Source organism: Pseudophryne corroboree, chromosome 9 (assembly GCF_028390025.1).
Source record: "Pseudophryne corroboree isolate aPseCor3 chromosome 9, aPseCor3.hap2, whole genome shotgun sequence".
Taxonomy (NCBI): Eukaryota; Metazoa; Chordata; class Amphibia; order Anura; family Myobatrachidae; genus Pseudophryne; species Pseudophryne corroboree.
The window spans coordinates 414,082,843-414,108,642 of NC_086452.1; the positions used below are offsets into that span (position 1 = coordinate 414,082,843).

The 25,800-nt window shown below is 45.6% G+C and overlaps 1 protein-coding gene across 1 annotated transcript in view; it reads right to left on the bottom strand.

The window, feature by feature from the left end:
- The window catches only part of ADAMTS9 (ADAM metallopeptidase with thrombospondin type 1 motif 9), a 366,262-nt gene that overhangs the window by 182,638 nt on the left and 157,824 nt on the right, over positions 1–25,800 (bottom strand). Inside the window, exons 15-16 of the mRNA XM_063940922.1 lie at positions 3,970–4,087; positions 1,811–1,906 (exon numbers count right to left, since the gene is read on the bottom strand). Coding sequence (XP_063796992.1) covers positions 1,811–1,906; positions 3,970–4,087 — 214 coding nt within the window. The remainder of the gene's footprint in view (positions 1–1,810; positions 1,907–3,969; positions 4,088–25,800) is intronic.

Genomic DNA, 25,800 nt, shown 5'->3' on the forward strand with positions numbered 1-25,800 from the left:
AATCAGGTCTGAATTAGGCCCTGTGCCTCTAGTCCCTCCCTCACCGAGTGCCTCTGATTTCTCACCCACCTTTGGATTACTTCTCCTCTCTCATGAATTACCTCAGCTCTCTCTCATACATCCATCACTCAGCCAGTGTTCAGTCCACATACATCAAGACCTGCGATTGCCTCTCATGGCGAAAGCAAAACATGACATTTGTGTAACTACAACAAAACCAAGACTTGAACTCTTATGCATTTGCGGAATAACTAGAGCAGGCATGTCCAAACTGCGGCCCTCCAGCTGTTGTGAAACTACACATCCCAGCATGCCCTGACACAGCTTTAGCATTCTTTGACAGCAAAACTGTGACAGGGCATGCTGGGATATGTAGTTTCACAACAGCTGGAGGGCTGCAGTTTGGACATGCCTGAACTAGAGAATAAGACTAGAGACAACAGAGAACGGGCAATGTCGGTTTTCCCAGTAAAGAGATGTGATCATACAGACAGATAGCTGAGCCTCTATTTTCTGTGGAGATCATCCTTAGACAAACAAATACTTCAAGCACTTAGAGTGGCAGCAACATTTATCAAGGTGTAAGCAGCTCTTTGTAACATCACAAGATGCATTTCAATGCAGATCCATGAACGTCAGGTTCACGATGCTCATTTACTAAAACCCCATCATGGCTGCTGGACACAGAACAGACCCACATCATTTACAATAACAATTTATATTACAGCGCCAAGCCAATAGCCTGACTTTAGATAGCCGAGAGCTGCAAGAGGAGTTGATTATAGCGGGGAACAACGTTTAGGTAACAGCGCAGGCAGTAAGACGGGCAATGCCATAATATCACATTTTATTTTACACCCTTAAAGAAACAAAATGTATATAAAACTAGGATCAATTCCTAAATATTTAACGTAAACATTCAGCAGACATGAGAATAAAGTATTCCGACATATAAAGCCTCCTACATAGCCAGAGGCACCACAGGGTGACAGGATACCGCAGGTGGCATGGTGCCAGGTCAGCAATCCCGGGGTGTTGTAGTGATGTTCCTGCTGGGCTGAGTGCGTGCAAACAGAAGGGGTGACAGCTCAGTTATGCAGTTATTAAAAGCTTTTATGTGACAGAGACACAGAACGAGCTGGGTTTTATTAATAACTGTGCTCAGGCCAAGCTGCAAACATTTACTTCTCTCAGAGGTGTAGGATTGGGGGCAAAGGCATGTAGATGCTGCTAGTACAGGCTTCTAGTAATACCAGATGGACTGCGCTCTCACTGCAGCACAGATATGAATTCTCTTTGGCCCGGACCATGCACGATCGGCCGTACACACAACACAATGTAATGAACGACACTGTCTTTCACTACACTTAACGGCCAGGCATATGATATCATTGGATTAAGCGTGCAGCCCGGCCAACCAGACAATATCTCAAGCGACCTGCAGGAGCGCGCAATTGTGCGTACACACTAGATGATGTAGACAATTTGTCTTTCCAATAAGGCAAATTGTTCCGACATCATTCTAGCGTGTACTCACCCTTAGACACAGTTACTGTATTCAATTCTTTTCACCCCATTCCACACCCATTCTGTTTCTGCTAATGGGCATAGTATAATCATTTCAGCTCGCTACCCCCAGGGTAACGAGGGCGCCCAACCCTTTACGCAGCTAAACCTGATTAGTATGGGCGCGATATGTGCAATAACGGGGATCACTTTAGAAAGGAGATTGGGCGTGATATATCATTTGAATACCGCCCAGTGTGTACTTAACATCCTGTATGGAAAATCAAACAGAGTGTGGTCTCACCAAGGTAGTTGTCGTCTTCCGGCTTCCCTGAGTAGCTGTGCTGCCGCACATCAATGTTTGTAGCGCCAGCTGGAATACGAACCACAGTATTGTAGCCTGGAAAGGACAAAGGATGAGGTATATGTGAGGTGAGATTAATGAATAGGAAGCTCATTACAAAGGCTGTTTGATTTACACTGCTGCCAAATGCATGTGGCATAACTTCAAAACACTACAGTACTTTCTATGTTGAATGGGAACAAAGGAATAAAAATTCCCCATTCAACATGTTAAGCTTAACTGAAGACTGTGATCCATTGCAGTTGTGTCTGAGAGGTGTCTTTATATCACCATGTTCAGCTTGCATATACCCATAGAGATGTGTTCTGTTCAGTGTAGGCTCCAGAGGTGGGGCTGCAGCACAGTTCAAAGTTCAAATAGGAGAGTCACACCAACTGCCAGTGAGTCAGTTTGGAATGGCAGTTCGTAGCGGTTGGTGTGAACTTTGAATTACGCTACAACCCCTCTACTGGAGCCGCCATTGGTCCTGTCTGGGTGTAGTATGGCTGACCGGCGGTCAGCTTACCGACGCCGGGATCCCGGCAGCTTACCGATGCCGGGATCCCGGCGGGGAGGGGAGAGTGCAGCAAGCCCCTTGCGGGCTCGGTGTTGACCTACGGTTGCCACGGGTTCTATTCCCACTCTATGGGTGTCGTGGACACCCACGAGTGGAAATAGTCCCTGTTGGTCGGCATGCCGACCATCGGGATAGTGAGGGGTCGGGATGCTGGAGGAGGTCATGCGACTGTCGGTCTCCCGACCGCCGGTCACATGAATACCACCCGTCCTGCCTTACTGTTGCTTCAGTCTCACCAAATATCCCCTCTCGACTTGCCCGCACAGAGCGTCTTGTGTGGCTGAAAATGTGCGTCTTATTTGCATAACTAAAACACACAGAAGTGGCTCAACTGCATTGTTAGTGTACACTGATCACTGTTGGTGTGTGATATTTGTACATGGGTGTGCGACTGAGTGTGAATCTGTGTAAAAAAGGGCTCTGATGTCAGCAGACACAGCTTCACGTCCGGCTTCATTCTGCTTCATCTGTGACTTTGTGCCTGATTCAGAGACAGTGGCGCAGCTAATGCCGCAGAAGGAAACTTGTGTAAATAGGCGCCTCCTGACGGCTTCTGTGATCTGCTGCTGAGTTCAAATACGCAGCATCAGATCACTCTGCATGAACATCGGTCATCTGAGGAACCCTCAAGTTACTCAGGATGGCCGGTGTTTTCACGCAGCCGGCGTCAGTGGGGCTGTGTCCTTTGACAAAGGCACGCCCAGGAAATGGGGCCGTCATTCCCCTGCTTTCTGGAACTCTTGCCGTGGCCAACCCTTCACCGCCCTCAAACGGCGGCAACATGTCAATCGTGGGGGCACTGCGACAGTCGTCACAGATAAAACATTGGATATGTATGTAAACCATGAATCCGGCCCTTTGTACTGTACGTGTGTAAATCCAATCTCTATGCGCTCGCAGCCTAGCGTCTGTAGTACACTGTCAGCATCTTTTTACTGAACCTGAGATTATTATAACACGCAAAATACCGTATGTCCTGTCTCAATCGCAGCGGGTACCTCATGTCATTTGGTGTATGGATGCCCAGTACGTGAGGACACATCGGTATTTTATTACAGTATTCTTTAAAACAGTCTTAGGCGATCTTTAGTCATAATGGAACTATAACACTACAAATCCCAGAATCTCCTCTCAGAATCTGCTACATATGTGACATTTTCCGTAAGTGCCCTGCAGTACTATATGTGGATTGTCCGAAAGCTTCAAACCACATTTTTCATCCATTAAGGTGTTTTTCATCCATCCAATACATTCCAATCATATAAAGTGCATCAAATCCCGCACCACTGGAACATTCAGTAATGCCTCGGAAGACACAGGTTTAAAGTAAACCCTTAAGCACTTTCTACTCATCATGGGGACTGACAGGTATATAAAATAAAAGTAATAGGAAAATCCTTTTAAAGAGAACATATCGCTGTACATAAAGAACACAATCTGTCAGTTCACTAGAAACCAGCGACGTCTGTGAAGCGTTAATAACCCATATTCATGAGGCAATACTACTTATTCAGCACAACCAATGTTCTCTAGAGCCACCTACCATAATGCACTATGTTAAACGTTCCAGCAATAGTCTTGCAGGATGAGTTGTCTCCGCCACAGACACCGCACTTATCTCTTCTGGCTTTTGAGTTCAGGACGTGATCGCAACCAGCTTGCTTTAAAAAAAGATGTTGAAAAGATCCATGAGGACAAACAAAAAGTTAAGAGCACTATCTAAATGGTTTTTTGTTACTGATTACAGTAAATGGAGTGCATTTTCCCGCATGTCACAGATTGTTTAACATCGCAATATGACAGGAGCTGGGGGGTTGCGCAGCGGCAGGGGGGGAGGGGGCTAAGAATATAATTGGTGGAGAAGTCTCTATAGGGTGAAAAGACACGCCCTGTAGACTACTGTTTTCCTCTGTCTCCACCTGTTTAAACAGCATGATAAAAGTGTCACCAGAAGTGCAGTGCTTATCAGACAATGATTTATACAGCCAGCTAAAAGAAGGAAAAACCAATAAACAGCAAAGAGGAAGCTGAGACATTGATGTAATGATAATCCAGGGAGCATTGTACTACAGAGCGAATGAAAGGCACTCTAATCTGAGAATGTTTCTTTGTGTAAATGTCTCTGATAAGGCGGCCTATACAGTATATAGGCCCAGAATTATCAAGCCTTGGAGAGTAATAAATTGCACGATGATATTGGGGTCTACTTACTAAGCCTTGGACGGAAGTAAAGTGGGCGGAGATAAAGGGGGTCATTCCGACCCGTTCTCACGCAGCGGTTCTTCGCTGCGGTGCAAACGGGTCGGAACTGCGCATGCGCAGCGGCCGCAATGCGCACACGCGCGTCGGTCGCCGGGCAGCGACCAGAAGAAAGAAGAAAGTGATCGCTAGTGCGATCGCAAGAAGATTGACAGCGGGGAGGCGCACTGGGGCGTCTACTCACCGTTTTCCGGGCGTGGAGATCCGAACGCAGGCGTGTCCAGGCGTTTGGAGGGCGGATGTCTGACGTCAATCCCGGGACCTTCATCACTGGAGCCGTCGCACAGGGTAAGTAACTCTTACCCTGGTCTTATTTTGCAGGAAACCTTTTTAGCATAGCAGGACTGCACAAGCGATCGCAGCCCTGCTATGCTAAAATACACTCCCCTATAGGCGGTGTCAAGTTGATCTCACAAGCAGCAAAAAGTTGCTATGTGCGACCAACTCGGAATGAGGGCCAAAGTACCAGTCAATCAGCTCCTAACTGTCATTTTTTCAAACACAGCCTGTGACGTAGCAGTTAGGAGCTGATTGGTTGGTACTTTATCACAGTGCAATTATCACTCTCCAAGGCTTGATAAGTCTGGACCTTAGTTTGAGTTAATTTAAAGGCATTTGTCTTACACCCTTTTTCTTCGCCCTCTGTCTTTTACCTGTTCCGACTATACCCTCCAATTATTATTATTTATTTATTACCAGTTATTTATATAGCACACACATATTCTGCAGAGCTTTACAGAGAATATTTGGCCATTTACATCAGTCCCTGCCCCAATGGAGCTTACAATCTATATTCCCTACCACATGTACACACACACACACACACACACACACACACACACACACACACATTCACACTAGGTTTAATTTTTGTGTTGGGAGTCAATTAACCTACCAGTATATTTTTGGATTGTGGGAGGAAACCCACGCAAGCACAGGGAGAATATATAAACTCCACACAGCTAGGCCATGGTGGGAATAGAAGTTTAGAACCCATGACCTCATTGCTGTGAGGCAGTAATGCTAACCATTACACCATCCATGCTGCCCCAATGACAGCAGTAGCTGACCATGACCGCAAGATAACACTCACACAGTAGAACCTTATCCTTAAGGTCAACAAAGGATGTCCCACCAATCAGCAGCAATATCTCTTTCTTTCTAAACTTGCAACAGGTGTCTCAGGCTTAGTAAGGAAAGAGCACACTTTTGACTGGTCGATGGATTTCCATCAATGTAATGAATGAGGAGCTATCAAATGTGACATATACCTGACACAGAAGAGTGGCTTAAATACCACTGCAGAAGCCTGGATATTGGGGAACTGAAATCAGGGAGAGGGTGTATAGTGTTTTGGGGATGATCTATTGGGGGGTGATATACATGTTTATAGATATTATTGTCTCCACTATGATGGTCTGGATTGGGAAGCGACGACAGGGACATACCCTTTGTTCTCACTAGGTTGCATCATGATAGATGTGGCTACTGTACGCAGGTGAATGTCCGGCACTTCTGCTGCACAATGCTGTACCTGACATCCCCTACCCTGAAGACGGGATCCAGTCTTTAGGTCGACAGTAAGTAGGTTGACACTCTCTAGGTCGACTACTCTTGGTCGACAGTAAGTAGGTTTACATGGTTTCTAGGTCAACCGGAACTCTAGGTCGACATGTTCTATGTCGACGTGGCAAACGGTCGACATGAGTTTTTCTAATTTTTAGAACTTTTTCATACTTTACGATCCACGTGGACTACAATTGGGAATGGTGCACTAATTGTGGTTCCCAGTCACTGTACGGAGAAAACTACACCAAAAAAAGTAAAAAAACTCATGTTGACCTTTTCTCATGTCGACCTAAAGTCCCTGTCGACATAGAAACCATGTCGATCTATTTACTGTCGACCAATAGTGGTCGACCTAGACACTGTTGACCTAAGTCTAATCTACCTAACATACCACACCCCCTGAAGACACCTCTCCATTGACTACTTGCACCGTTTCACCTCCAGGGGAAGATGGATCAAACCTTGCAGAGAGACAAAGTGCCCACCAATCAGGTTTTAGCTGTCGTTTTACAAGCTGTGTTTGGAATATGACAGTCAGAAGCTGATTGAAAGGTACTTTATTCAATACCTTTCTCCAAAGTTTGATGCACCCCCTCCCCTGAGATATGGATATTGTATTCATATTTTTCAAATACACTACAGTCCCCGCGTATTGTAAAATTTGAAAGAGCTGCAATAACATAATGGAGATTAATGAAAGGACACACTATCTGCAGGGACCGCACATGAGGATGGAGATGAAGAGCGTGCAGTATTAGCTGAGGACACAGCAAAAGGAATCCAGATACACATAACAGGTGCATTTTTTATTGTGAGGTAATTTGGTAAATTTCTACCACCAGCAAGAAATCATGGGTACACCCAGGGCCGGATTAAGAAAGGTGTCTCAACACAGGTGATTGCAATCATAACGTAAGAAGGAAGTCCAGATAGAGAGCATTTTGTCCCTCCTGGAATGGATCATGGGGGTAATTCCAAGTTGATCGCAGCAGGAAATTTTTTAGCAGTTGGGCAAAACCATGTGCACTGCAGGGGGGGGGCAGATATAACATTTGCAGAAAGAGGTAGATTTGGTTGGGTAATAGTGTTTAAAGTGTAGGGTAAACACTGGCTGCTTTATTATTACACTGCAATTTAGATTGCAGATTGAACACACCCCACCCAAATCTATCTCTCTCTGCACATGTTATATCTGTCCTCCCTGCAGTGCACATGGTTTTGCCCATCTGCTAAAAAATTTCCTGCTGCGATCAACTTGGAATTACCCCCCATGTTGGGAGGTATGCATTGTATATATTAAATATAGCCAGTGGTGTATATTAGGATTAAACTAATAGTTTAATAATGCATGGGTACTGTTTATAGTTCCAACTAGCTGAAAGACAACCAGTGGAACAAAGACAACTTAAACAACCTTAAAATACACATAGAAAAATAAAATCTATAATTTATGCAAAAATAGCAGCAGCCTCTGTACTACTTACACACTGGGACAGGACTCAGGCGGACTTTCTGTGTGTGTGTGTGTGTGTGTGTGTGTGTCTCTAGACCCTCATTAGATAACAAGTTACACAGGACTCGGACACCAAGGTGTGGAGAGAGCTGTGAGTGACATAGGGATCCCACCCTGTGTCACTTACAGCTCTCTACACCCTCCTATCTCTCCTCTGGTTGGGAAGATCCGTCCATAGTTCATGAAATCTGATACTCCTGTGCATCATTCTGGCTGTCTGGTTCTGCTGCAGCATAAGAGGAAAAGCTACTGAAATCAGTGTTCTCTGGCCAGGGGGTCCCCTGACAGAGGGGGGACCGGGGTACAGTATGCCCTGCATCCCCACCTTAATCTAGCTATGGGTATACCCAGCTAAGAAAAGGCAGAAAAGCAGAGTAGGGGGATGCCACTGCTCAGTGGCTCAGTAATATATACTGTATATGAAAAATGGGTTGGGTACGAAATGTTGACAGTCTGGAAACCGACAGCGGAGTCACGGTCAGAATCCCGACGGATTGCAGAAAGTAGTTTTACCCTACTCTTAATCCTACCTTTAACCTTAACCCACCCTCCCGCAGCTTAACCCCAACCTCCCCCTCCCGCAGCTTAACCCTAACCCACCCCCGCCCGCAGCGTAATACTTCCCCTAGTGCCGATCCTAACCCCAAGGCCAGTACTTACCTTTGGGATCCATCAAGATTGTGACTGTTGGAATCCCACTATCGGTATGTCAAAGTCAGAAAAATATCATGCTACACGTTGCCATATATTCACCTCATGCGCGTGCCTGCTGCACGTGCACATTCTCTCCCGTGCGTGCGGATACTCGCAGCCGCGTGATGGTGCCTCGGCCATGCGCTCGAGCGCGTGGTATGTGCATTTACGGTAGAGTTTGTGTGCGTCTAGCGGGCGACTCAATCGTTAAATAATAACACCAAATAGTATGTTTTATAGATAATGTTCCCCTTAATAATGACTGTAAGTTTGTTTAATGTAAATGGTCGCTGGACAGAGGAATTCCTCTTTGTATGGTACGAAGGGTCAGACAGGGTTTGAACAGCTGTGTCTGGTACCTAACTAAAGAACATTTTAATAGCAACAATCCGGTGTTGGTTAGGTAAAGATTAATCGCTCCTGCGTATAGTTATGGCCATTAGTAGATTCTGGACATTTCATATATTTGCGATTCATTACCCATGCGGCGGGAATCTTCAGATTCCCTCCCACCTGAGCAGTTTGATATAGTCACAGCCCACCTGTTCAAACTAACCTATGACCTTTTGTTATGATGCGAGGAGACATTCCTGTGTCCAATGAACAATGAGATTATAGGTCCCTTTGTAGTATACTGTACTCAGTGTATATAAGATCAGCCAGCCTGGGCAGCTCTCTCACTCTCCACAAACGGTTTTCATATTGACTAACTCGGAGCTGGTACCAGGCTGCGCAGCGATCATTCCCAGTGTGTGTAAGTAATTCTCTGCAAACCAACTTCTTCTCTGTTTGTATTGGCCATTCCCTCTCTCTGTTATAGTATAAGTTTGTAAAAGTTAGTGTATATTTTCTGTCTAGATATTCTGTTAGAATTATATGTTAGCTTGTAGTGTATGACTTGTAACTGTTTCCCCTTTTCAATATAACTAAAAGCTTGTTAGTAAAGGTGTTGGAACCTTAGCACGGTATCGTGTGTTCATTACATTGCAGAGGGTAATAGGAGCGTCTCGATCGCTCAAACAGCTTTAGTATTAACAAGGTTAAGCAGCGTTATATCGCTACAGTGTTTCAGTACAAGGTTTACAGTATAAGAGTATCCTTTGTGTCTTACATTCAAGGTTTACCGATTGTCATCTTGTGAGCGTCTGCGCCGCTCGTGATCTCCTCGTGGTCTCGAGCGTCCGCTACGCTAGTAGCGTAGCATTACGGTAGTCGCCCGCCTATAGCGTGCTCGACACCACGCATTAAGCTGTGAGCGAGCGTGCCGCATGTGCGTCTCGATCACGGCCGAGCGTATGCTACGCTAAGTGCGTACCCTTACGGTACCCCATACGCCAATTGCGTACTGAGTCTCTTACCCATATAGTGAAGGTTATAAGGTAATCAAAATCAGCATTATCAATTAGCGGCTCGTCCGTCCTCCACATATCCGCACTAGCGAAAACAAACATTATCTGTCAGCAAGGGCGGGAAGGCAGTATCCCTTCGTATCGGGATACAGTAGTGCTGGCTAGATAAGCGTCTGTTTCGCTACGTTGAAGGAGTGCTGGTGGAATCCGGAACCGGAGGTAAGAACAATACGCTAGTGTCTTTTAAAACTGTTTATTTCTGTTTTGCGTACACACGCACGCACACACCTGTATTTCTTTTCACTTGTGTATTTTCACATATCACTTTCCTGGTTGCCATTTCACAATTGATAACGTGCTGAGAAAGATTTGTTGCTATTGGTAGTTAAAGAGTAAAAATAATACGTTAAGGAGTAATTTGTAATACACGTGCACGGCTTACCTAAGATACAAGGAAGTTTGGTGTGGTGTTCAGTAGATGATTACAGTTAAAGATCATCTACATTGATATAAACGTGTTAATTGTATTTCTGTGGATATACCTGGCTGGCGTACACGTGTCTCTAACAAAGGGCGGGACTAGTGTACGCGACGCAAGGGCCGATGCACGGAGCGTATATTACGCAACGGAGCGTCTGGGTACGCCCACATAATACAAATCACATTATAGTATTGTTTTAATTAGGCGATAAGGAGGCAACGCGATAATAGCGCAAATCGATCTCAGTGTCCAAAATTTTAAGCTAATAGATCCTTCTCTAGTTGTAACTCCTCGGGATTAGCCTGCGATACTGAATGAAAGGGATTTCTGCGCAGAAACGAAAGTAAAGAGTATATGAGGTGAAAGAGTGTGTATACATATATATAAGTTTCTAATTTTTGGGGTTGAACCAAGGAAATCATCGAGTTCTCGTGAAGGTACATACGTGTAAGTGACTGCATGGTGGCTTGGGAGGCATCCCTTGTTAAACATTTAAAAAAGAGCATTAGAGTATAGAGGACCAGGAGGTCTACTGTAGCACAGACCAGGAGGTCCAGACAGACCAGGAGGTCCAGGTACAGCAGACTAAGAAGTCCGCTATAGATAAAGAGTAAAGGAGCACAACACCAGGAAGGGTTGGTGCGGTACCCATATAGGCCATTAAGCTCAGGCTGAAGGAATTCGCAGCCACAATTTTCGATTCCACTAGTCGCTCCGCACATAAGATTAATTACTTATGTGCAGAATGATTGTACCGCACGTAATTGTGTGCATTAGTTAGTAACTTGACCCAGTACCATTTGCGTACGCTAGAGGGGTCATAAACGCTATTTGTACATTCTAACGTGATTTGTGTAATTTTTTATTTTAAGGGAAGTTCGCTAGTCACTTGGGAACTATCCAACAACCAATAGTTACTGGAAAGGGTTAAGTGCTCTTCGGATCACACCCACATGTTCCAGTAAATAGAGGTTCAGGTCGCAGGGGCCCTAGGTCGAGTACGCCAGCGCTAGAGCAGTGTGTGGGCGTATTGGTCGACGTGGGCGAGAGAGTGGAGTACTCGGTAAACTGCCACCGCCGGCCTACCCCGGACATCTTGGTTTTTGTAAGGGTTCGCTGAAGACCCTGATTTGAAGGTCAGAGGTAGTGAAAGCAACACCTGCAAAGATGGGGGCCAGTTGTTCAGGTAGGGGGCGATCAACCTCGGTTCGGGTTGACTTAGTAAACCGACCAATCGGGTCGGCAAGGTATGTAATGTGTGAGAAATACGGTTCACACACAGAAGTTTTGTGCGATGAATGGGAAAGAATGACTGTGCACGATGGGGAAAAGTTCCCACGGGTAGGCAGTTTTAGTCCCGAGGTGTTACAGAATCTAAGGAGAAGGATATGTCTCATTAAATCTGCAAAGAGACGGATCAAACATTATGATTATTTACAGTTATGGCAACAGGAAGGTGAAATACAAAGAGGATTTGCTCAAGCGGGTGGATCTAACCCGATCAGAAAACTGATAGCCACCGCGCCACCACCACCATACATAACGGGAGAGAAGGTGGTTGCAGAGAATGGCACACTGGTGAATGATAAACATGCACTTAGTGACTGTATAAATGTTAAGCCTAATGTAACCAAGATTGTTGATGCTAATGTTAACCCATGCAAGCTGTACCCTGTTTTAAACTTTCCCCAGGATTGTGACCAAGAGGATGAACCAGCAACAATATCGGCACTCTCTCTAGCAGCCACCATAGCAGAAACAACAGTGGGCACGGCCCAACCCGTAAGATTAGTATCAAAGGCCCCTAGTGGAGGGACAGGTGAGATCGTATCAGCTGGTAAGTACGGCACCATACAATATACTGAAACCATTTCACCACATGCTGTAGAATCTACTCAGAATGATGTTATTGGACTTAATCCCGTTAGGGTAATTGCAGTGCCAAATGGGAAAACTGACACTTCAGGAGTCACTCCTCTCAGACACATTGCCATGCACTGCCCCTTTTCCCGAATGGAATTAAGATCAATGGTGTCTGAATTCCCTGATCCTAGGAAAGATCTAGTTGCAAGCCAGGAATACATTAGAGAGCTAGGAAATACTGTGGAGCCCAATAACAAAGACTGGCAGATATTGCTGAGGGCATGTTTACCCTCCAATGTCGACTCAGCTAAATTTTTAGCTGACTGTAAATTAGATGAGGATGTACCCCTTACGGATGTGTACAACCAAGATAATGTAAAGAGAATAAATTTACAGTTAAAAGAGTATTTTCCAGCTGTTGTCAAATGGAACAAAATTTTCTCCATCAAACAGAAAGAGGGAGAAACAGCAGCTGATTATTTTCATCGGGCACTAAGACAAATGTGAATCATAGAGAAGTAGCAGTATCTGTGTTAATGGATGGTTTAAAGGAAGGATTGAGGACAAGGGTACAGACCACCCAACCATGTTGGCGAGGTCTGTCGGTGGCTACTTTGAGAGAGGCCGCTATTGATCATGATCGGAATATCACCAAACACAGGGAGTCGCAGAGTGATAAGTTAATGGCCGTAAGTATACAGGCCCTGACCACCAGGCAACCTCTGTATAAACCTCCGACCCCTGTGGGTAAGTCAAAAGTGGTAACTTGTTATTACTGTCATAAAGAGGGACATTTTGCACGAGACTGTAGATCAAAGAATGCACAAAAATCATATCAACCCCCTAGACAACGACATGACACACGAAATTGGGATCAAGGACCGCAGAGACGGAGTTATGAGCCACACGCAGGGGAAACAAAAAGGTATCCCCCAAAAAGAGACTGGCAAGTCACTGATAGATCCCATTTACCCCCTTCACAGGTAATAGCTGCCAGCGCAATGCAGGGAGGCCACCACGCACCATAGGGGCGAGGCCACACCTGTAATCTGCAGCCAGTGAAATTAATTGCGAACCTTGGAAGTGAACCCGAGGTCACAATTGATGTAGCTGGTAAATCTCTAAATTTCCTTGTAGATACGGGGACGGCCAAGTCAGTGATAAATTCGACCGTGGGCATGAGAACCACTGGTAAAACAATTCCAGCCATGGGAGTAACAGGAGTAGTACAGTACTACCCTTTAAGCAAACCTGCAGAGATTACGATAGGGCCTTTGCATACCAAGCATTCTTCCCTGCTGGCTGCATCGGCTCCGACTAATCTCCTAGGGAGAGATTTACTGTGCAAAATGGGATGCGTCATATACTGTACTCCTGAAGGTGTGTTCTTGGATATACCCGAAAACCACGCTCAGGAAGCGCAAGATATGCTAGACTCCCCAACAAGATTAATGTCACACACTGTTGTTGTAAATAGGTGTCCGTCCATGGTAGAGGAAATGATTTCCCAGATACCGGAATCACTTTGGACCAAGGATGGACAAGACACTGGATTGATGGCAAACGTAGCCCCAGTAGTTGTGCAAGTAAAAGATGGTAGGATAGCTCCAAAAATCCCACAATATCCTCTGAAGCCAGAGGTGGAGTTAGGAGTTTTCCCTGTAATAGAGCGCTTGCTACAACAGGGCATTCTGGTAAGGACGTCCAGCACTGCAAATAGTCCCATCTTCCCTGTTAAAAAGAGTGGGGGGAGGGGTTACCGATTAGTGCAGGATCTAAGAGGGATCAACAAAATAGTTGAGAGTCAATTCCCCGTAGTACCAAATTCAGCTGTCATCCTAATGCAAATCCCTCCCACTGCCAAATTTTTCACTGTGATTGACCTCTGCTCCGCTTTCTTCTCGGTACCTCTGCACCCTGACAGTCAATACTTATTCGCATTCACATACAGAGGAGTTCAATACACTTGGACTCGATTACCACAAGGTTTCATAGACAGTCCAAGTATTTTCTCACAAGCTCTGCATGATTGTTTACAGTCTTTCCAACCAGAGAGTGGATCAATATTGATACAGTACGTGGACGATTTACTACTGTGTTCAGATTCACTGGAAGCGTCCCTGAGAGATACGAAACAGCTCCTGTTTCATCTTTTAGACACATGACACAAGGTTTCCAAAGACAAGTTACAATTATGCCAGACCCGTGTGAAGTATTTGGGACACTGTCTAACACAAGGACTGAGACACCTTACCGCTGATAGAATTCAAGCAATTCGTGACATGACCCTGCCACAAACCCAGCAACAGATTAGAACGTTTTTAGGAATGTGTGAGTATTGCCGTAACTGGATCCCAGGTTTTTCCATACTGGCCTTACCTTTGCAGGAGATGGTCTCATCAAGCAAACCTGATCGGATTTCGCACACAGACGAATCTGAGATGGCATTTGAGAGACTTAAACAGTGCCTAACGCAGGCACCAGCATTAGGTATGCCAGACTATGGGAAACCCTTTGAGCTGTACGGAACAGAGAGTGCTGGGTGCGCAGCAGGTGTCTTAACCCAGAAGCATGGTGATGCCAGCATGCCGGTAGCTTACTACAGCGCTCAGCTAGATACGGTAGCGCGATCCCTCCCCACATGCTTGCGAAGTGTTGCAGCAATAGCATTGCTAGTCACAAAAAGCGAAGATGTAGTGCTAGGACACAACCTCACAATTCATACACCACATGCAGTGTCAGCCTTACTAAATTCTGCCCAAACCAGACACGTCTCATCAGCGCGGTTTACAAGATGGGAATTGGCATTGATGGCCCCCGTAAACATCACCATAAGGAGATGCAGCGCATTAAATCCTGCAACGTATCTCCCAGGTGTGCCTGGACAGGCACAAAGGGTGGAGGATGAGAGTGATGGCGAAGGAGGATTTAATACAGGGGATGACACGCATGATTGTATGGAATATTTGACCCAAAATTTCACGGCAAGGTCTGACATCAGTGACAACCCACTGGAAGATGTAGATTTTACTTTCTACACTGACGGTAGTTGTCACAGACAGACGGACTCGGGAGACTTGTGTACTGGATACGCAGTCGTAGATGACCAAGGTACCATAGAAGCAGAACCGCTAGGCCCACCTCACTCAGCACAAGTTGCTGAACTGGTTGCCCTAACCAGAGCATGTGAATTGGCTAAGGGCAAGTCAGCCAATATCTACACAGATTCTAGGTACGCCTTCGGAGTAGTTCATGATTTCGGAGCCCTATGGCGCCTCAGAAATTTCATGACGGCAGCTGGCACACCCGTAGCGCATGCAGCCCACATCAAAAGACTTCTAACAGCGATACAGGAACCCGACAGAGTGGCTGTTATCAAGTGTAAAGCTCACACGTATAGCCAAGACCCGGTATCACTTGGTAACAGCCGAGCAGACGAAGCTGCTAAATCAGCAGCTGGTAACCCCATACAAACAGATAGTACACGACTGATGGTATTTAATACTGTAAACACACAGAAATTGTGTGAAATGCAAAATTTGTGTTCCCCGCAGGAAAAGGCAGTTTGGAGGTCAAAAGGATATGGCCAGGAGTCCACAGGACTCTGGACAGATGGACAGGGTAAACCAGTAGCACCCAGAGCATACCTTCCAAGTCTAGCGGAAGCAGCACATGGGCTGACTCATCTAGGCAAAGAAGGGATGTGTAAGCTAGTAAGAGCTTATTGGTGCGCCCCAGGATTTTCTTCCCACGCGGGTAAAAGAGCGATGACATGTCTCACCTGCTTGAGGAAGAATATCGGAAAGGCAATACCGACAGAGCCATCCCATATCCCTCCGACAGATGGTCCTTTCCAGGTAATACAGATTGATTTCATACAATTGCCACCTTGTAGAAATTTAAAGTATGTTTTGGTCTGTATTGATGTGTTCTCAAATTGGGTTGAAGCATTTCCTGCGGCCACAAATACCGCTGTATTTACGGCAAAGAAAATTGTGCAGGAATTTGTGTGTAGGTACGGTATCCCTAGAATAATTGAAAGTGATAGGGGTACCCATTTCACAGGTGAAGTCTTTCAAACAATGTGTAAGTTGATGGGAATTAATAGTAAGCTGCATACTCCGTACCGCCCCCAGGCGAGCGCGAAGGTGGAAAGAGTAAACAGCACTATTAAAAATAAATTGAGCAAGGTAATGACTGAAACAGGACTGTTATGGCCGGAAGCTTTGCCAATTGTATTATACAGCATCAAAACCACCCCCAGGTCCCCTCTTAATCTGTCTCCTTTTGAAATTCTGTTTGGTCGACAACCCCATGTTATGATTAACCCCCAGGATGATTTGAAATGTAACAATGAAGTAACCGTAAAGTACTTGGTTAAGATGAGTAAGCAATTGAGGAATCAGAATGATAATGTAAAGTTGGTGATTCCTGATTTGCCAGACAGTAATTGTCATGACATTGAACCTGGGGATTATGTAATGATACAGAATTTTCTACGCTCAGGTTGCCTTATTGACAGATGGGAAGGACCATATCAAGTCTTATTGACCAGCACAACTGCTTTGAAGGTTGCCGAGAGAGAGACTTGGGTCCATTCGTCTCATTGTAAAAAGGTCACTGACCCAGAGAGGTCCCGTGATAAAGAACAGACGGTAGAGGTTGTATCACTAGAGTGTCTGTTCAGGGAGGATTGAGACGACACCTGAGCGCTGAGAATAACAAGACCGGAAGCTTGTCGAGCCAGATTTCTTTTTCCCATGTGTTATTTTCTCCAGTTCCCACCTCCCTCCTATTTCCTTTCCCCCTTCTTATTTTTCTCCTTTCACTCCTCTAAGATGGACTTGCCCCAAGAGACTGTGATCCGGATTTTCCTGTTGACCATGATGTTGACCAGAGCAGTCTGTTTCGGTGAGAGTACCATGGAGGTCGAGAAAGGATCGGGAATGGGTTCTGATGACCAGGATGCAGGCGTAGATTTCCAAGAACAACATAATCTCCGAGTAAAGGCGAGTATCAGAAAACGATCTGGTAGCATTGACAATAGAAGGAATTGTGAAGGATTGTTAGCTGAAGAGAACTGCATCTGTAGGCATTGTGACAATATAGTCGAGGATGGGTGCATAAAGAAATGTCAGTCCAGTTTTAATGTCCACATGGACCGGCATCCATTGAGTGACTATCACTCCTTAGTGGGTAAAGTGTTAAATCAGACAGACTGTTGGGTATGCTCTCAAGTACCTCAAGGCCATAGCAAATCAGGACTAGTACCATTCCCTTTAACTGTAGGAGAGGTACTTGAGCTAAGTGGTGGGAGGCCGGTGGACAAGAGGTTTAATATCTCTAGTCCTCCTAGTTTGAAGCTCCACCAATATCATGTGGATAGGTCCTTAGTATGCTTTAACATTTCCAATCCCCGAAAGCCGGGAAATTGGGAAGTGTCATGGAGTAACCAAACCATGACATTTTCACACAGACCCGACAGAATGCCCATAGACACAGAACTTATACGCCAGATAGCCGACCATAGGAAATTCTTTCGGTATAGGTACACCTTAGGAAGTAGGATCATGCGAGTTGGAGAAGTATCACCAGGATACTGTGCACAGATCGTACAAACTGATACGTGTACTAAACAGATGGGAGAATTAGGGTTAGGAGAGTTCACATGGAAAATTTGTAATATGGTTATGTCACACTCCGTCCCATATGTTCTCCCCGATGATGCATATTTCATATGCGGGAGGAAGGCGTATAAGTGGCTTGCCCCAAACTCAGAAGGGTAATGTTATATTGGAAAAGTACTGCCTGAGGTAATGACTGTATCCCACACTAAAATGAAAGATATTCACCGCAGTGCCCAAGCTCCTTATACTCACACTCATTACGAGCACATCGTTAAACGGCACCTGATAGAAAGAACAGAGCATTCGGCCTCTGACCTGATCCATGAATCCACCGGGATTCAATTCCTAATCGCGTTAGATATCACTCGCACCGCCAGAGGAGTGATAAATTACAAATATATATCTGCGCTTGCAAATTTATTAGACAATATCACCGAAATGTATGACGACACATTCAGGTACACTGGGAAAGAGTTACAAGCCTACAAAACAGAACTGGTTCAGCATAGGATGATTCTCAATTACCTCACAGCTGTGACGGGCGGGTATTGTGTTACCCTGGCAACTCAATATGGAATCAAGTGCTGCACGTACATTACAAACAGCACGGAGGACCCAGCCGAGGTCATAGACCAAAAGATGGATGACATTTTACAATTAAAGTGGGAGTTTCGAAGGAAACACAATCTCACATTCGCTGCTGTGGGTAATGAGCTGACCAGTTGGGTGTCATGGTTGAACACACGAAATTGGTTCTCTGGTTTAGGAGAATGGGCCCAAGGTATTATCATGGATGTAGGGAAGTTTCTTTTGTGTATTCTGGGAGTCGCCATATTGGTTGGCCTGATATTTAGATGCGTTCGGGTTTTAGCGAAGCGTAAAAGTAATACCAGGGTGATGAGTCTAAGGAGCGAGGACACTGTACTAACAACAACTAATTTGATGTATGACCCAACGATAGAGACAATGGCCCTCATTCCGAGTTGTTCGCTCGCAAGGCGAATGTAGCAGAGTTACACACGCTAAGCCGCCGCCTACTGGGAGTGAATCTTAGCTTCTTAAAATTGCGACCGACGTACGCGCAATATTGCGATTACAAACGAGTTAGCAGTTTCTGAGTAGCTTCAGACTTACTCTGCCTGTGCGATCAGTTCAGTGCTTTTCGTTCCTGGCTGACGTCATAAACACACCCAGCGTTCGCCCAGGCACTCCCACCGTTTCTCCGGCCACTCCTGCGTTTTTTCCGGAAACGGTAGCGTTTCCAGCCACACGCCCCTAAAACGCCGTGCATCCGCCCAGTAACACCCATTTCCTGTCAATCACAATGCGAACGTCGGAGCGATGAAAATGCCGTGAGTAAACTTACTTTCATCATAGTAAAGTTACTTGGCGCAGTCGCAGTGCGAACATTGCGCATGCGCACTAAGAGAATTCTCACTGCGATGCGATGAAAATCTCCGAGCGAACAACTCGGAATGAGGGCCCATGTTGTGATGAAAATGTGATTCCACGGTCCGTTTCTTTCACCCGTTTCTCCTTTGTTTTCCTCCAAGGTACAAAGACATCCGCTTGGAAGAAGAATTTGACAACCTCTTTTATACAGACATTGATGGACAATGCCATAGACCCCCATTTTCCCTAGTGACTTTAACTTTCACGATAGCCCAACACTTTAAAGATTGTAAGTCTATGGACATTGAGAAAGCTTTTTGCTCAAGCAATTATAGCAAAAGCATCGGGAGACTACAGTCAACATGTACATCGAGACAAGACACAAGACAAGACCTCAATCAACAAATGTATATTAAACTCACATAGTTTATGACTGCATTTACCATAATTGCTTCTTATCTTCATTTCTACAACCTTCAGGTAATGACACACATAGTCGATAGGGAATATAGGCACAGATATCAGCACTCACATATCCCCCCATTCATGTATCATCAACTAAAATGTGCTCCCCCATTTTGTTGCAACCAAAAGCCGAAAAGAGCTCGGTAAAGTTTGACAGCCCATCCACAGGCCCGTAATACGGGATAAGAAGGAATTCAAATGTATACTTCGCAATACCTCGAAGCTTGATTTAAAACACGTACGGCACGATGATACATGACCCCTCAAACATGGACTCATACACACATGCTTCTACTATCTCACTAGGTCATATTTTTTTCCCACCTTCTTCTCCCTTACCCAATCATAGAAATGTATTTATACATGACATATATTTTTCTCTTTTTGAACTGTTTTAGGAAGTGGCAGTTATTGATGACTGCCAAAGGGTGGACTGTCAAAGTCAGAAAAATATCATGTACACGTTGCCATATATTCACCTCATGCGCGTGCCTACTGCACGTGCACATTCTCTCCCGTGCGTGCGGATACTCACAGCCGCGTGATGGCGCCTCGGCCATGCGCTCGAGCGCGTGGTATGTGCATTTACAGTAGAGTTTGTGTGCGTCTAGCGGGCGACTCAATCGTTAAATAATAACACCAAATAGTATGTTTTATAGATAATGTTCCCCTTAATAATGACTGTAAGTTTGTTTAATGTAAATGGTCGCTGGACAGAGGAATTCCTCTTTGTATGGTACGAAGGGTCAGACAGGGTTTGAACAGCTGTGTCTGGTACCTAACTAAAGAACATTTTAATAGCAACAATCCGGTGTTGGTTAGGTAAAGATTAATCGCTCCTGCGTATAGTTATGGCCATTAGTAGATTCTGGACATTTCATATATTTGCGATTCATTACCCATGCGGCGGGAATCTTCAGATTCCCTCCCATCTGAGCAGTTTGATATAGTCACAGCCCATCTGTTCAAACTAACCTATGACCTTTTGTTATGATGCGAGGAGACATTCCTGTGTCCAATTAACAATGAGATTATAGGTCCCTTTGTAGTATACTGTACTCAGTGTATATAAGATCAGCCAGCCTGGGCAGCTCTCTCACTCTCCACAAACGGTTTTCATATTGACTAACTCGGAGCTGGTACCAGGCTGCGCAGCGATCATTCCCAGTGTGTGTAAGTAATTCTCTGCAAACCAACTTCTTCTCTGTTTGTATTGGCCATTCCCTCTCTCTGTTATAGTATAAGTTTGTAAAAGTTAGTGTATATTTTCTGTCTAGATATTCTGTTAGAATTATATGTTAGCTTGTAGTGTATGACTTGTAACTGTTTCCCCTTTTCAATATAACTAAAAGCTTGTTAGTAAAGGTGTTGGAACCTTAGCACGGTATCGTGTGTTCATTACATTGCAGAGGGTAATAGGAGCGTCTCGATCACTCAAACAGCTTTAGCATTAACAAGGTTAAGCAGCGTTATATCGCTACAGTGTTTCAGTACAAGGTTTACAGTATAAGAGTATCCTTTCTGTGTGTTACATTCAAGGTTTACTGATTGTCATCTTGTGAGCGTCTGCGCCGCTCGTGATCTCCTCGTGGTCTCGAGCGTCCGCTACGCTAGTAGCGTAGCATTACGGTAGTCGCCCGCCTATAGCGTGCTCGACACCACGCATTAAGCTGTGAGCGAGCGTGCCGCATGTGCGTCTCGATCACGGCCGAGCGTATGCTACGCTAAGTGCGTACCCTTACGGTACCCCATACGCCAATTGCGTACTGAGTCTCTTACCCATATAGTGAAGGTTATAAGGTAATCAAAATCAGCATTATCAGGTATTCTGACTGTCGGGATCCTGGCCGCATCCCATAATAATTACTGTTTAAATGGCACTTCTATGTAGTCAAGTGATGCAAACATTTCTGTATGACGCATCCTATTAGGACTAAGGGGGTCATTCCGACCCGATCGCTCGCTGCAGTTTTTCGCAGCGCAGCGATCGGGTCGGATCTGCGCATGTGCCGGTGCATGCTGGAAGGCCGTTGTACCCCAGCGATCGCCTCTGCCTGATTGACAGGCAGAGGCGGTCGCTGGGCAGGAAGGGGCTGGACGGCGGCGTTGAGCTGTCGTTTAGGGGGCGCGGTCCGGCCAACGCAGGCATGACCGGACCATTAGGGGGGCGGGCCGCGTCGGCTGCGTGACGTCACACGCAGCCGCTGCGACCCGGGCAGCGAAGAAGTTCTCCCAGCCAGCTGCAGGAGCTGCGCTGGCCGGGAATTACTCCTCAAATGCAAAAGCATCGCCGCTGTACAATGCTTTTGCATTTCTGCGCGGGGGGGGGGGAGGGGCAGCACTGACATGCGGGGCGGACTAGCCCTGTGCTGGGCGTCCCCCCGCATGTCAGTGTGCCTGATCATAGCTGTGCTTAATTTAGCACAGCTACGATCAACTCGGAATGACCCCCTAAGGTAGGATAAATTCAACAAGGAATTTGTAAGAACTTTATTGAACATAGCAAAAATATATTGTAGTCGGCTAGGTGTAGTTTCAGACAGCTAATTAGGAAATTTTAGCTGCAAAACACATTTTTTTACTATCTTCAGATATTGAAATAAATGAAAAATTCAACATGCAATTTTAGTATGTTATTTAAAATTAAATATTATTGAACCTTTCAATTTACTAGTTATACTAAAATAAGGTGTTGTTTTCGATCCAATATTGGCCCTCATTCCGAGTTGATCGGTCGCAAGGCGATTTTAGCAGAGTTACACACGCTAAGCCGCCGCCTACTGGGAGTGAATCTTAGCTTCTTAAAATTGCGAACGATGTATTCGCAATATTGCGATAACAAACTTCTTAGCAGTTTTACTCGGCATCTGCGATCAGTTCAGTGCTTGTCGTTCCTGGTTTGACGTCACAAACACACCCAGCGTTCGCCCAGACACTCCCCCGTTTCTCCGGCCACTCCTGCGTTTTTTACGGAAACGGTAGCGTTTTCATCCACACGCCCCTAAAACGCCGTGTTTCCGCCCAGTAACACCCATTTCCTGTCAATCACACTACGATCGCCGGAGCGATGAAAAAGCCGTGAGTAAAAATACTATCTTCATTGTAAAATTACTTGGCGCAGTCGCAGTGCGAATATTGCACATGCGTACTAAGCGAATTTTCACTGCGATGCGATGAAAAATACCGAGCGAACGACTCGGAATGAGGGCCATTGTTGTATTATACTTGGATTTGATCAGTCTGTTCCTCCAATAGCCTGTAGGTGGCAGTGCTGTGACTGCTATACATGCAGAGGTTTAGTCAGAAAGAACAACTCTATTCAAATAACATATTTAAGGGAGAATCAAAACATGGCAATAAATTCTGTAAAAAGCATAAAGTACATTTTACACCCACTGCAATATGATAACACGATTATATGACTATACTGGGATCCAGGAAGATGGGAGTAAACACCAGCCCATCGCCCTATCTACCACCTGACCTAGTGCAAATGTATTTGTGCTGGGACATCAAAGCAAACGATGGTGTCATGAATCTGCGGAGGGGCATCATGGACAACCGGCCACTTGGCACTTGTTCAGGGAACGACATAATAATTGTTAAATATCGTAGGCGCTGATTCAGAGGTGGGTGCTACTTCAGTTCATTCGCAGTTGGCCGATGTTTTTGGATCTGTGCAGGAACAGCAGCCGCACTGTGCTGGTAAAGATCTGGGGCTGTGATGTCGCTTGCAGTGCCCCAAACGCCGCAGCATGATTGACAGGCTGCTGTTGTTTGGGAGCCACGTCAGGTAGCACCCGGGTCGTACTGGAACTGTTTTTTGAGCATTCTGAGCCAGTGGCTGCTTCCTCAGATATAGTTTCATTGGCCCCGGCAGCGTGATTTAACCAGACATCCTGAGTAACCTGAAGGTAATGGGCGTCTTTTTACTTGAGGCACTTCCTGCGACTTCGGCATAATTTTGCATACAGAAATGCAGTGGCTGTGCTATAGCCTCTGAATAAGCCCCATGGTTCCATCCTACAAATTATGGCATTAGGTAGGATCTTCTGTTAACAAACTGACCCAAATGGATAGGTTCTGTTATGCTGGTCATGGGGCAATTCCAGCGAAATATTCATTATGCCCCTTTCACACAGAAAACCAAATTACTTTTACAACACGGGTCCTGTTTCTGTGTGAAAGGGTCAACCTGGGTCAAAATTCCCGGGACTTCGACCCTGCAATTTTTCCTCCGGGTTGACCCTTTCACACAGGAGAAATACCCGGGTTGATTGGCAAATTACCTAGTACAGGGGTGGCCAACCAGTCAGAGACAAAGAGCCAAGAAATCTTGTTAGGTACATCAAAGAGCCGACTTCGAGCCAAAGGTGCTCTTGCAAAAATGGGGTGTGACCTTGTGCCTGCTAGGTCACTCCCGTTGTATAAAATACATTGAAAAAGCCAGATTCAACATAAAATACAATGAAAAAGCCACTTCTACATCAAATAATTGAAAAAGCCAGATCCGAATAAAATAAGATTTTACTCACCGGTAAATCTATTTCTCGTAGTCCGTAGTGGATGCTGGGACTCCGTAAGGACCATGGGGATTAGCGGCTCCGCAGGAGACTGGGCACAACTAAAGAAAGCTTTAGGACTACCTGGTGTGCACTGGCTCCTCCCACTAAGACCCTCCTCCAGACCTCAGTTAGGATACTGTGCCTGGAAGAGCTGACACAATAAGGAAGGATTTTGAATCCCGGGTAAGACTCATACCAGCCACACCAATCACACCGTATAACTCGTGATACTATACCCAGTTAACAGTATGATAACAACTGAGCCTCTCAACAGATGGCTCAACAATAACCCTTTAGTATAATAATATAATATAGTATAATAGTATAATAACTATATACAAGTATTGCAGACAATCCGCACTTGGGATGGGCGCCCAGCATCCACTACTGACTACGAGAAATAGATTTACCGGTGAGTAAAATCTTATTTTCTCCAACGTCCTAAGTGGATGCTGGGACTCCGTAAGGACCATGGGGATTATACCAAAGCTCCCAAACGGGCGGGAGAGTGCGGATGACTCTGCAGCACCGAATGAGCAAACTCTAGGTCCTCCTCAGCCAGGGTATCAAACTTGTAGACTCTTGCAAGAGTGTTTTAACCCGACCAAGTAACAGCTCGGCACATTTGTAAAGCCGAGACCCCTCGGGCAGCCGCCCAAGAAGAGCCCACTTTCCTCATGGAATGGGCTTTCACAGATTTAGGGTGCGGCATTCCAGCCGCAGAATGTGCAAGTTGAATCGTGCTACAGATCCAGCGAGCAATAGTCTGCTTAGAAGCAGGAGCACCCAGCTTGTTGGGTGCATACAGGATAAATAGCGAGTCAGTTTTCCTGACTCCAGCCGTCCTGGAAACATATACTTTTCAGGGTCCTGACTACGTCCAGAAAACTTGGAATCCTCCAAGTCCCAAGTAGCCGCAGGCACCACAATAGGTTGGTTCACATGAAAAACTGATACCACCTTAGGAAGGAATTGGGAACGAGTCCTCAATTCCGCCTTATCCATATAGAATACAGATAAGGGCATTTGTATGACAAAGCCGCCAATTCTGATACACGCCTGGCCGACGCCACGGCCCACAGCATGACCACTTTCCACGTGAGGTATTGTAGCTCCACAGATTTAAGTGGCTCAACTCAATGCGACTTCAGGATATCCAACACTACGTTGAGATCCCACGGTGCCACTGGAGGCACAAACGGGGGCTGACTATGCAGCACTCCCTTAACAAAAGTCTGAACTTCAGTCAGTGAAGCTAGTTCTATTTTGGAAGAAAATCGATAGAGTCGAAATCTGGACCTTAATGGAACCCAATTTTAGGCCCATAGTCACCTCTGACTTGTAGGAAGTGCAGAAAACGACCTAGCTGAAATTCCTCCTTTTTGGCCTTACTGGCCTCACAGCACGCAACATATTACCGCCATATGCGGTGATAATGGTTTGCGTTCACTTCTTTCCTAGCTATAAATAGCGTAGGGATAACTTCCTCCGGAATGCCCTTTTCCTTCAGGATCCGGCGTTCAACCGCCATGCCGTCAAACGCAGCCGCGGTACGTCTTGGAACAGACAGGCCCCCTGCTGCAGCAGGTCCTGTCTGA